Below are 13,167 nucleotides of genomic sequence, written 5' to 3'. Positions count from 1 at the left end.
GAGCTGCATCTTATATTTCCTTGTCTGGATTGGATGTTTAAGTATGCTTCATAACGTGCTTACTGTATTATCTGTATAAAAGAACTACCCTTGGGTGTGGCTAAAACTATCCACAATATAGAGGTGGTTGATATATGGAGGTTAATTTTACATGGATTATATTATGATGGGTCTTAGAAAATGTGGACATCTTAAAAAGGTGTCTGTCTTGTAAGGGTGGTTGCTAGATATAGCAGGTTTGACTGTATATTCATTCTCCTTATTCCTCTTGACTTCAGCTATTGTTGGAAAAAACCTTCCTGCCCCAGAGTTGGTATGGCAGAGCAAGGGGCACAACTCTGTGGTACTGCAGTGGAACAAAGAGGGTATGGAAAACATGACAGTTTATCTTCAGAGAAGGGTCCTGGATCTGGGCATTCAGACGGATTGGCAGATGCATAACTCTACAGAAAGATTATCCAGTGAACGTTTTAATGTCACAGATCTTCATCCTTATGTCAACTATCAGGTGAGAAATGGAGAGTCTTATTTGAAATGAACACAAACAACAATGTGAAAAATGAAAAGTACACAAATCATGGTGTCAGAAGTCCAAACTGATATGAATACAACTTACACTTATATTAACCATATGAAAAGTCCTAACTGATATGAATACAACTTACACTTATATTAACCATATGAAATGTCCTGATATGAATACAACTTACACTTATACAAGCCATATGAAATGTCCTAACTGATATGAATACAACTTACACTTATATTAACCATATGAAAAGTTCTAACTGATATGAATACAACTTACACTTATATTAACCATATGAAATGTCCTGATATGAATACAACTTACACTTATACTAATCATATGAAATGTCCTAACTGATATGAATACAACTTACACTTATATTAACCATATGAAATGTCCTGATATGAATACAACTTACACTTATATTAACCATATGAAATGTCCTTATATGAATACAACTTACACTTATAATAACCATATGAAATGTCCTAACTGATATGAATACAACTTACACTTATATTAACGATATGAAAAGTCCTAACTGATATGAATACAACTTACACTTATATTAACCTGATGATAAAAATTACTAATTCCTGTAATTCCAAAATTGTAACTTAAAATTACTTCAGAGAACATTAGACTGCTTCAGACATTATTCCTTATTTATTCTGGCATGTTGTGATAATTTTATAGTCATCTCAAGAAAAGAAGTCATTTAATGTCTGTTGGATCGATGTTATTGCATGATTTTATATCTTAATTCTATGATATTACACAAGACATATATAATAATAAGAAATGTACAGTATGTTAGAATCCATTGAGAATTTGTGTATGTTTTGTGCAATAAATAATGTTATTCATAATTCATAATTCAGGTACCATATATACTTGCTTATAAATCAAGTCACACTGCAAACAACAAAGATCCAGATCTGCTAATGCTTAATGCACCTGCAGATCAGGGTCTGTTTTGCTTGTTCTGCTCATTAATCCTAACAAACTACACAGACCCAGATCTGCCAGAGCATTATGCAAAGACAGATCTAGGTCTGTGCATCATTTTGTTGTTGGAATTGCCTTATAAATGAGCACACATGGTGTATGATAAATATGATATACATTGTAAAAATGTCAAAATTTGATGTGTGAATTTAGGATGTATCTGCAAACTACACAAGCTCTGCAGCTGTACTTCCTAAGCTAACTGAATATTGGTAGAAAGAGACATTTCTAAGTCACCAGCTATTCATATTTTTTAGAGGTCTCAGTGCCAAGTAGTTTATTTTGCAGAGTATCTGTATCATGATGCAAGGGTTCTGGGTTTGATACCACCTAGGTCAGACAGGGTTAGCTGTTTGGTAAAGACATTTAGCTCCTATTTCCTTAGTTGGATATAGTCAACACTGTGCTAAAATTGCTGTAAAAAGAAGCACTAACAACCCAGTTATTTAATTTTTTTGTGTACAAATAGGTGAGATGTGACTATTTTCATACTGGATTATATAACTGAGACACCTCCTGTTGTATTTGATGGAAATATGGATTGTTCTTAATTGTAACATATTTTCAGTAAATCCAATTATAGTTTTATATTTTAAATTTAAATAAAGAATCTCTACCTCTTTTTTTCTGTAATAATTTTAGAGATTTAGAGATCATAGACTTTTTGTTTATGAAATAAAATAATTTGGTAGTGCTTGGGACATCATAAACTTGATCATAAGATCTGTAGTAACATTGGTAATGACATTTTTGTCATTGTTGTTGTTGTCATTGGCATCAGTTGTTAGCATTTGTACAATGAAACCCCACTATAACACAATGTTCAGGGTCCACAGAATGACATAGTGCTATGTACCATATCATGCTATAGGCAAACATGTCAGTTAACTGAAGAAAAATAGTGGATGTGTATCCTCTGAAGCATACAAAATTGAAAGGTGGCACAAAACTATAGACTTCACTGATGTAGTTATTATCAACTTGCTACATATTAAACAAGAATTACTTCAATTAGTACATATATTATTTTTATAGCACAGAAACAATTCATTGGTACATACCTATAAGTTTATTTGAAAATTGGCAACTTAAGTTTCGGTAGTTTTATAGCATGTGTACTCATCAGACACCAACTGATCACGTTATATCCATAATAGTAGTAGCACCATCAAAAAGTTTCACAAAGAAGCATAATTTCTGCATATTTTCTGCTGGATCAATTCAAATCCAAATTCTAAATTTCTTGCTACAGCTACATGTATATAGTTTAGTTAGAAATATTCACAAGAGGTTCAAGGGGGCTTGATACCATTCACCTAACTTACATAACCTGACAGTTGACCATTTCAGTAAGCTGGCATATGTGTGATAACATGTAATATACTAATTTAGGAAACACTATTTCTGAAACATTCATATTTGCTGGATATGCCCAGATTTTGTCTGAAAATAAATTGCATAAATCAGACATTGGGAGTTCTAAAAAGAAACTTTTATATAGGATTGAAAAATAATTTAACTAAAAATTTGTATTGATCTTGTAATGAACTTTATAATAACAGTCAAGGGTCCTGTATAAAAGCATGGATCCAGTATGAGTGTAAACAATTTGATTTCATAGGTAAAAAGTAATCTTCATAAACAACAGTTGAGTCATTCTCTAAAAGACAGAGGAAAGTATTAATACAATAGATGCAGTATTAAATTAAAATTGTATTTATGACTACGACTTTGCACTAATGCACAGGAAAAACAGGGAGTTTTGTGTTTAATTATACATGTAATAGGAAATCCTTCCACACCTACAACTTAATTGATTCTGTTACAATCAGTGGTTCGCAGCATCACAAGCTATATGCATGCAACTTTACTATTATTGTAGGTTGTGTATATTCATGATTTGGAACTGCTGTTTTCATTTTGGACTCTAAAATAAAAAGAATAATCTTTGGGGATATGGCAATGACTAAAACTGATCCTGAAAATTTAGGTGATAAACTTGTTTCAACAGGTGTGCATGATGGTTGATTGACTTGTCATTTGCAGTCTCTTAAAAAGATGGATAAATTAACTGATATGTCAATTTGGGCAAGAAACTTGTAAGACCTCTTCATTGTTTGGTGTTTGGTTGAGTAGGGAATATGACTGAGCTAATATATGTTATTTTTTAACATGTATTGAGCAACAGTTGTACACAGGATGCACTGAAGACAAACACAGAAAAGACTTAATGGCTTTATTGTTGACAATTCAATAATGATTAGATTATAAATTATCAGTGTGTTAAGGAGCTAACAGCTTTTCAAAAATAAGCAAGACAGTATTTTTTTCTTCAAGAATACAACATATCTTGACAAATTATTAAATCAAACTTTTTTTTGTTTGGTCACTAAAACTTTATAGTACTTCAAGAAATAGGTGAAATTGTTGTAGACTTTCTAAACTTGTCATGATTGTACTACTCACCACAGACTAAAGTAGGTCACAGTTATCTATTTTTCATGATCCAGCAATTCAATTAAGATTGTGCATTTAAGCTTGTGTCTTGGACACTTTTGTGTCTATTGTTATGAAACTTGGAGGATACTATACTACTGAACCCTGGCAAAATAAGGTCACAGTTATCAGCTTTCACAGTCCAGTGATTATGTTTAAATTTTGCTTTTAGCTTATTTCCTTACACACAGTTGTGTGTACAGAGATGAAATTTGATGGCAGAGCAGGTGAGACACAGCATTCTGCAAAGCTGTAGCATAATGTGTTTAGATTTTTATGAATTATTAAATATGTTAATTATTATTCTTAGCTTATTTTTATATAAAATAATTAGTAAATTTGTTAAACTATTTCAAAATGATACATTTGTCAAGCACAAAGAAGAAATTTACTGTATAGAGTGATTACTGGTTATAGTTTATTGAGTGGTTGAAACAGTGTTAAATATATCCATTATTTGTTCAGAACAAGCAAATTTTCCTTTTACTTAATGTTCCGACATATTGGCTAGCTAAATGTATACCAGATTGCAGTAGCGGATTTCTTACTGTATCCCATATGGTTATATTAGCTGTTTACTGTTCTGCTGTGAGTTGTGTATATTAGCATGGAAAATATCAGCTGTGACATAAATAAAGGAAAAAATATGCCCCCCACCACCAAAAGCATGTTTTGGGATTTGAACCTTGTAACGTTGCCCTCTTAGTAAGAGGGGTGGTTAATTGGATTTGGCTCACAGTATCTAGAGGATGACCTCCCTCAATATTATAGTCTGGTAGGAGTGGAAAGATAGAATATCAACAGAGAACTGAGCAAGACTTTTGAGAAGAAATAATGCAACACGAGCCCCCTTCGACAAGAAAAAGAACAAAATTTAATCAATAAGAAATGAATAGAGGCAACTCCAATTCAATCTAATTTATGTCAACAGAATTTAATAGCATTGTCTAGTTTGGATTTATTTCATCATAATAACGAATGGTGAAAAGTGAGCAATGTCCACGATTGATTGCATCACCTTCCTCCCTTGACCATGTTTCAGTGTCTTCCTATTCTGAATGCTTCCTGCCTTGCTGGACTTCTAGTCCTTTATTCTGAACTTGTCACTTCTTTTTTTGGACTTCCATCTTCAGACTGTCCCATCTCTCCCCAGGAAGCTGTTCCTTAAGGACAAAATTACCCCTAAATCTCTTTATGTACCACTTTCTACACATACAAAAATTCCCTCATTTACATTACTCAGAAGCATACTAGCTATGCACACTGTATAAATTCTGACTTAATGCAATAGAACATCACCCTTGCTTCACAGCAACTGTCACTAAATTGACATGTTAGCGGTATATCTATCATTACTATATCTCTTTACCTACACTACCACATGCTCGATTACTACTGCATAAAATTCACAAAGCACTAGCTCATGGCAATCCCTAACTTATAAGATTATTTAAGCATTACAAAGTCAGATATAAATATGTGATTATTGTTAACTCACAATAATCAGTATCATCCTAACAGACAAAGGAAATCATTTCATATAACCCTATGAAATCCTACACATATGAAAACTTGGATACCAGACATTCGTCGGTACTATTAATGAACTAGTAACTTTAAAATTATAGATATGTATTGCATAATAACTATCATCAACACATTTCCATGAAAGTGAATCAACGATACATAATATGGATCCTAGTCATATCAAACACATTTGCACAAAACAAACAATCAAAAATAGAAGATCACATGGAAAATTAAAATTGTGTACCTTAGTGCTGTTCTCTTTCAGAAATTGTGCATCCTAGCACTAAACCCTGTCTTTTCTTACAAGACAACCACCTGGTCCCCTATCCTTGTTTAATGAGGAAAGCACCATTCTTTTTAGGCTTCCCGGAGTCAAACTACACCTCTCTCAGGAAATTTAAGACTAAAGAATTTTGACCAAGGTCGTCACTTTAAATTCACATTACTTTCAAAGTGTATGCCTTAATTTACTCTGGTCAGTCATAAGCAGCAGTTCCTAAATTATCCCAAGATAATAATTTCTTTTGTCAGATTTTAGACATCATAGAATCTGTGAAGTCTGGTGCATATCAACTTCCCTTTGAAAATGATATTTTGACATGGGTTCCTATCAAGTGGTTATGGTTGGTAAACTCAAATGTTACTTTCTCAGGACAGCATTGCCATGCCCTGCTTAATTTCACTGAGTCATAAATGATATCCTTTCAAGTTTTAACACTGATACAGGGTGGGGGGAGAGAAAGAAGAAAGGTCAAAGTGACCCTTCTCAAAGACTCTTCTGGCTCAAATGTGTTAAAGTTTTAATGCTCAATGCATTCAACTTTAAAGTTCAATGCAATTCAAATTTCTACACTTTACGAACCTATTATTCTTGTTTGACAGGTAGCCATACATAACACTATAACACTAGACCAATCAAGTAACAAAATCGAATATCGTAATAAGGACTGTACTGAAAAAGTATTTTTCATAATTCAATCCAGTGAATAGTCAAAATTATTTAGTAACATCCATTAATTCATGTGCTAGAACAAAATAAACTCTTTTTGTGATTTTTAAAGTGGACAAATAGTTCAGTGGGTTTAACAAATTGCAGACAGTGTGTGTGTGTGTGTGTGTGTGTATATATATATATATATATATATATATATATATATATATATATATATATATATATACACACTGTATATAGTTTTATAATAATAGTTTTTATGAGGGTCATTAGTTAATGACATTTTGAATGCTAATATTCTACCATCATGGTTTGCACTTTGGAGATGAGTAGTATAGTGTGTAGATTGTTTTATTTATAAATTTCAAGGCTGAATAGAATTAGTTCAAGTAAAGATCACATGATCCAACAAGGACATTAGTTTTGTGACTAGAGGTGATGGGTTTTTCTTAAAAGGCCAAGCTGACCAAGTTTCTTTTTAGTTGGAGTAATGAAAGTGACTTTGTTTATGGTTTGAGATTATGAATGTGTGATGCTAGCTTCTATTAGTTTTGTATGTAGGAGTTGTTTATTGAAGAATTCTTATTCTTAGTAGTATTACTGATCTTGTAAGACTACTGAGAGGGTTGATTAATTTCCTTAATATAATCATTCATTGGTATTACAGTTCTGTAACATTTAAAGACTTTGGATTAATAGTTGTATGGAATTACTGTGAAACATTCAAGGGCATTTGGATTTATAGCTCTATTGTATTTACCATGAATTAATGTAAGGCCCCAAAAAATATGTATGTTTCCTATTGCACTGGTTTTAATATTAGGGTAGGTTAGTAGGTTTTTTAATTTCTTCATTATATATATTATAATGATTAGTATATATAACATACTTATTACTTCAAGTATTGGGCTAAACCTGCTCAATTAGATACACAAATCAATTTCAGGAATTAAAAAAAAAAATATTATACATATCATAATAATCAGTATATATAATGTACTAAGTACTTGAAGTACTAGTGTAAACCAGCTCATTTAGATGCACAAATTGATTTCATGATATTTTAGCATTTAAAGTACTGGGCTAAATGAGCTCAGTTAGATGTACAAATCCATTTCAGGATTTCATTTTAAATTGTTTTAATTTTTTTTTTTACCCTTGGAAGAAAAAAGTGCTTGGGTTGGCAACAAAAAATAGGGACAGTCAGCTGACTGGAAACATGTATATAATTTTGTTGGCCTAAAAGGATGCTTGAATTCATAACAGTGACTCATCTATATTATTGGTACATTAGTATGTTATAGTTATTATTCAAAATACCATTGGAAGATATTCAAATTACTGGGAACTATTGGAATTGATAGAACTTTTAGGATTTTTATGGAATTCATTAACCACTGTAAGTTATTTTTAATTCCTTCACTTTTTGTATTTTAGGGACATAGATGTATATTTTAAACTATTAAAAACTTGTTGGTTTCTTACTACATAGTATAACCCCTAGATCACAACAAAATATGACATTAGTCGGAGGCAGGACCCAGAACTTTTCTGGCAGTGGCCTTGTTGTAGTACACAGTTTGTTAAGATTTTGGTTAAAGTTTGTCAGCAATGCTTTGATTGTGAGTTTGGCATGAAGACCCAGGGCCCTTGTCATTATTATCTTGTCTCATGAGTAAAGCCAGACATGAAGTTTATAAAAAGCTTAAAATTGCACAATTTTTCTTTATGTGTTATGCTTTTAGCTTTATAATTTTATAAAAGTATTGTATAGACTTTGCATATCTTAAACCCTGGGTTTGATCCCCACTTCCTGCAAGGTAAGTAAAACTCACAAATAATGGTAGACTTCTCCTTGTTCCCACTTTTTGTGATAAATAACCTAACATTATTGCTTCTGGGAGCATCCTAGCTTAACCAGTAATTTATTAGACATTATTGAATGCTTGATATGAAATAAACGTAATACTTAATTTTTTTGGTAAAAGATACATTTTTATTTTTCAGTTCAAGTTGATATTTATGATCACTCCCATTCATGCTCTTGAGAGTGCAGAGACAGTGCCAATCCTGACATTACCATTTGGACGTATGTTTGTCTACATGAAAATTTAACTCTTGTAAAGTTTTATTGCATAGACACACACGAAAATGAAAATTTGCAAAATCAATTCTATCCCATTATAAATTAATTGCAATATGCATTGTACAACCTTTTCTGCAGATAGTTGCAGCATGTATTCTGCAGTCCATAATGGTATGCTGCAACAACTTTGCAACTGCCTTGCAAATAGTTTGCAAAGGTGAATGCAAAAAGACAAAAGACCATTTGTTACAGATGTTATGTAAAGACTCGGTGCTCATAGACACATTTACCTTTTTCACACACTTAGCTACAGAACCCAACTTGAGTAATTGGAAAATATATAATAGTTTTGCAGAATATATTCTGCGAGCACATGAACAATTGAGTTGAATAAAACCTCCCTCCACCTCCACTCCTAAATTTCATGGGGCATGTGAGATCAATTCTTCAGCATTAAATGTCGTCTGTTTGATGGAATGTGTATATGTAAGTGACTGACAGCAAGTTCCAGTCTTACAAAATATCATTAACTTCAATTTAAATGACAATTTGTGAAATGGTTCCAACACATACCTTTCTTTTCTAGAAAATATTATGGTATCTGTTTTGAATCACTGCATTAAAATAGCTTGCTCTATATCACTTTGGTACTTGAAAAAAAACAACAACAAAGTTTTAACTGTAAACAAAATGTAGTCTCTAAGTAATAGATAAACTGCTTCTGGCAGAATCAGGTATATTACTCAACACTAAACTTTAAATTTTGTTTAGTTTTAATTAAAATAAGTATAAAATATTATTGTAGAGTATAAATACATTGAAGTAAATGAATTGGGACGTTAAACAAATCTACTATATTATGTCATACAGTGAACATAATTCAGATCAATTTTATAGTTAACATATTTTGAATACATGAATCACATGTTATTTATTCATTTATTTGCCTTTTATTTTTTTGTCATTTATTTAAAACTTATAAAGTTATTAGTCTTATATTGGTAAATTGTTTTTATTACATGAAAATTGTACAGCATGATATATTTATCTTGTATCAATCTCCATGTATCCAATAAAAATGCTCGGTTTTCCATCTCCTGGAACACACTTCCCCATCGATAAATTTATGTTGTATCCAGTAAATGTTTGATAGTTGACTTACAGTTGCTTTAAATTGACACGAGACAGTATTATATGACTGGCATTTTTAACTTGAGACTTGATTGTGGCTACACAATTCCATTAGTATCTTTAACTTTAAATTTGAATGTGGGTACACCAGACTCCACAGAAAGCATCTTACTAACCCAGATCACTTAGCAAACTGTTATGCATCTAGCTATGAGGCCAAAGTGAACCAGGTGATCAATCCTAGGCCTACTTTAGTCTCTTGTTTAGCACTTTTTTCTGACTGTAGTTTTAATGAGGCTGATCTGATTCTTTTCACATGAATTTTATCAAACTGTTTGAATTATGATTTATTTTGTTTAACACGTTTGCCCCTAGATGCACATTGTACAACTTGTATTATAGATTTTGTATGAAATGAGTTCAAATATAGGATATGATTTATACTATGACAAAAATTACTTACTTTATTGATTCAGTATTGGAAGAGTTCCAATGACTTTCAAGTCAATTCAGATTTTTTAGACTTTATGCCTTAGTCAGTTGACTTTATGACATGACATTTTTGGTTGTTGTGACTTGATGTTGCACATATCTGATATCAAAATATGATCTCATGACATGATATTTCAGTTGTTGTGACTTGATCTCATACGTATCTGTTATCAAAATATGACCTTATGACATGACATTTTTTAGTTCTTGCAACTTAATTTCGCACATATCTGATATAAAAATATGACCTTATGACATGACATTTTTTAGTTCTTGCAACTTAATGTTGCACACATCTGATGTCAAAATATGACCTTATGACATGACATTTTTTAGTTCTTGCAACTTAATTTTGCACATATCTGATATAAAAATATGACCTCATGACATGACATTTTTTAGTTCTTGCGACTTGATGTTGCACTTATCTGTTTTCAAAATATGAAACATGTTTATGACACATCATAGTTTATGACACATCATAAGTAAGATGTCTTGTGGTACATGATTTGATTGTAATAATTATGTCTGATAATACATTATTTGTAACAGTCATGTCTCATGTTACATGATTTGTATTAAACATGCCTTGTGATAAATGATTTAATTGTAAAAAAATTGTCCTGTGTTACATGATTTGTAACAATCGTGTCTTGTGATACATGCTTTGATTATAATAATGATGTCTTGTGATACATGATTTGATTATAATAATTATGTCTGGTGATACATTATTTGTAACAGTCATGTCTCATGTTACATGATTTGTAACAATCATGTCTTGTGATACATGCTTTGATTATAATTTCAGCTCCTTCTACAATACCAGAAATTCAGTCTATCAATGCTCCTTCGCCAACTGTGATATCGCTCTCATGGACCCCACCATCATATCCTAATGGGCCCTTAATAGGGTACAAACTCCGTCTGACCCCAATCGGACAAGATTCCATCAAGCCTCTAATCAGTGAGACCCCAGCAAACATGACATCATGGACTTTTGGACAGCTTCGATCATCACAGCTTTACCAAGTGACTGTTGCTGCTTTGAATGCAGACGGAGAGGGACCAGCTAGTGCTTGGAATATTTCAACACCCAACCCTAGCAATTGTAAGTACCACATTTATCTGGCTCCCACCCCATAACCCCTTTTTATCAATTTAAGGAAAACCTGTTTGAGGTGAAATTCTCTGTTGTATTATGTTACGTAAATGTTAAATAGGGCTGATTTTGACAGGGTAACTTGTCGCTGCTATTAAACATTGTATCATGATTTTACCTCTGTACTGTACTTGCATTTTCCAGGAAAAAGTACGTTCCTCTTCCAAAACAATAAATACATGTATCAGACTATTAGCAGAAGACACAGTACACATTTTTGTGAGACAGGAGTGACAACACAAAATTTCTTTTTGCATGTCATTGTGGGTGCCTTGTACATGTGCCGTGAGGTCACTACTATTGCCTTATTTAATTTAGACTTTATTTTCAGCCTATATCAAAGCTGGAATGCCAGTATTAAGTAAATTTTACAAGGTATCAATTTAGGGGGTGTCATATTGTGAGGTTTGACTTTCGGAGATTTTTTAGATGCTATAAATGAAGATGACTACATGTACAAACATTACATCATTCTTAATAGCATGAAAAACAAGCTATTGGTTGCGACTTTTTTGTTGTTTTCTTTATCCATCAGTTTAAAGCACGCAAGAAAATGCCATCAATATTTGTATCACTACTTCAGAGGAATTGATGGTCATATCAATATGGGGATTTTACAATGACTTCTTATGATATTTAGTTGGTCATAAATAAAAATAATGCTGGTCTTTTGTCCAGTGTGGCCATCATGGTAGTCATTTTGAAAATCTTGTTGGTGTTACTTCTGAATGAATGAAAAGTTTTATAAGCATGGGGTTTTCACCAGAGAGATCTTGAGATGTCTAGTTGATACTAGATGAAAATGGTACTGATTTGACATCTAATATGGCCACAGTGGGATCCATTTTGGAATTCTTGTTATTGTTACTCCTCTAAATGGTAGAGTTATATCATTATGGCTGCCACAGTGGCTAGTTTATAATCTTGCCATTTTTCAGAGATGGTTTCAACACTCAGCAGTTAGAAGGAAGACATGGTCTTATCTTGAATTCCTGGAAGTTCTTTTTGGAAAGTAGAGCATCAGTCTCTTCCAAGACACAGAAATTCAGACACCCACTTCTGGCAAATCAGTGGACATTAAAAATAATATACTCTGAAAGTGAAATTATTCAGAACATTGATAACTTATATACTCAGCATCACTTAAAAATTAAGCCTTTTCTTGACTGCAGAACCGAAAACTAAAAACAAATCCAATAAATCTTCAAAACTTGAACAAGAAGGTTAGTTACAGGGCATTTCATATATCATAAGTTCTGCTTCATTCTGATTTTCCACAATTGTTATGTCTTTAGGCTAACCAGGTCTTTGTTTAATTTTCCAGGGAATTTTGTTTAGTTATAGTGTTACTGATATTTTAATTCATCGATAAAGAAACTGCATTGCAAGACATTTTAAACATGCCCTAATGTTTACATGTCAGTTCATTTACATCAGATAGAAATTTTTTCTTCCTTGTAACCAGAATGTCTTACCACAACAAAAGTTTCATTGACCTGTTATGTTGATCAGTTTTAGTAAAATAACTTACACATTAGTATTTATGTATTTTGATCTTTTAAATATAAATAAGTGCTCACAGTGACATTTTGTAGCTAGTGTTTTACTAGTTTTGGATAAATTTTCACCATCACTCCTTTCAAATATTTATTTATAATACAAGTTCATCTCATTGAATTCACCGTTATTGTGTTTGTTAAATTAGTGCCATACATACTCACCAATAACTTTAGTCCAATGACAACCTACACAGACCCAGATCTGTTGGCACATAATGCAAC

The 13,167-nt window shown here is 32.2% G+C and overlaps 1 protein-coding gene across 1 annotated transcript in view; it reads left to right on the top strand.

The window, feature by feature from the left end:
- Positions 1-12,923, top strand: part of LOC149769848 (proto-oncogene tyrosine-protein kinase ROS-like) — a gene marked incomplete at its 5' end in the record, with an annotated part of 139,490 nt that extends 126,567 nt beyond the window's left edge. The window contains 4 exons of the mRNA XM_089949749.1: positions 279-508; positions 8,523-8,604; positions 11,036-11,335; positions 12,325-12,923. Coding sequence (XP_089805875.1) covers positions 279-508; positions 8,523-8,604; positions 11,036-11,335; positions 12,325-12,326 — 614 coding nt within the window. The remainder of the gene's footprint in view (positions 1-278; positions 509-8,522; positions 8,605-11,035; positions 11,336-12,324) is intronic.
- Positions 12,924-13,167: the final 244 nt, after the last annotated feature.

This window comes from Sinohyriopsis cumingii, unplaced genomic scaffold (assembly GCF_028554795.1).
Source record: "Sinohyriopsis cumingii isolate HCF-2022 unplaced genomic scaffold, ASM2855479v2 utg003193l, whole genome shotgun sequence".
Lineage (NCBI taxonomy): Eukaryota > Metazoa > Mollusca > Bivalvia > Unionida > Unionidae > Sinohyriopsis > Sinohyriopsis cumingii.
Note: the sequence above shows the minus strand (reverse complement) of the source record. Positions and strands in the feature narration are given on the sequence as shown.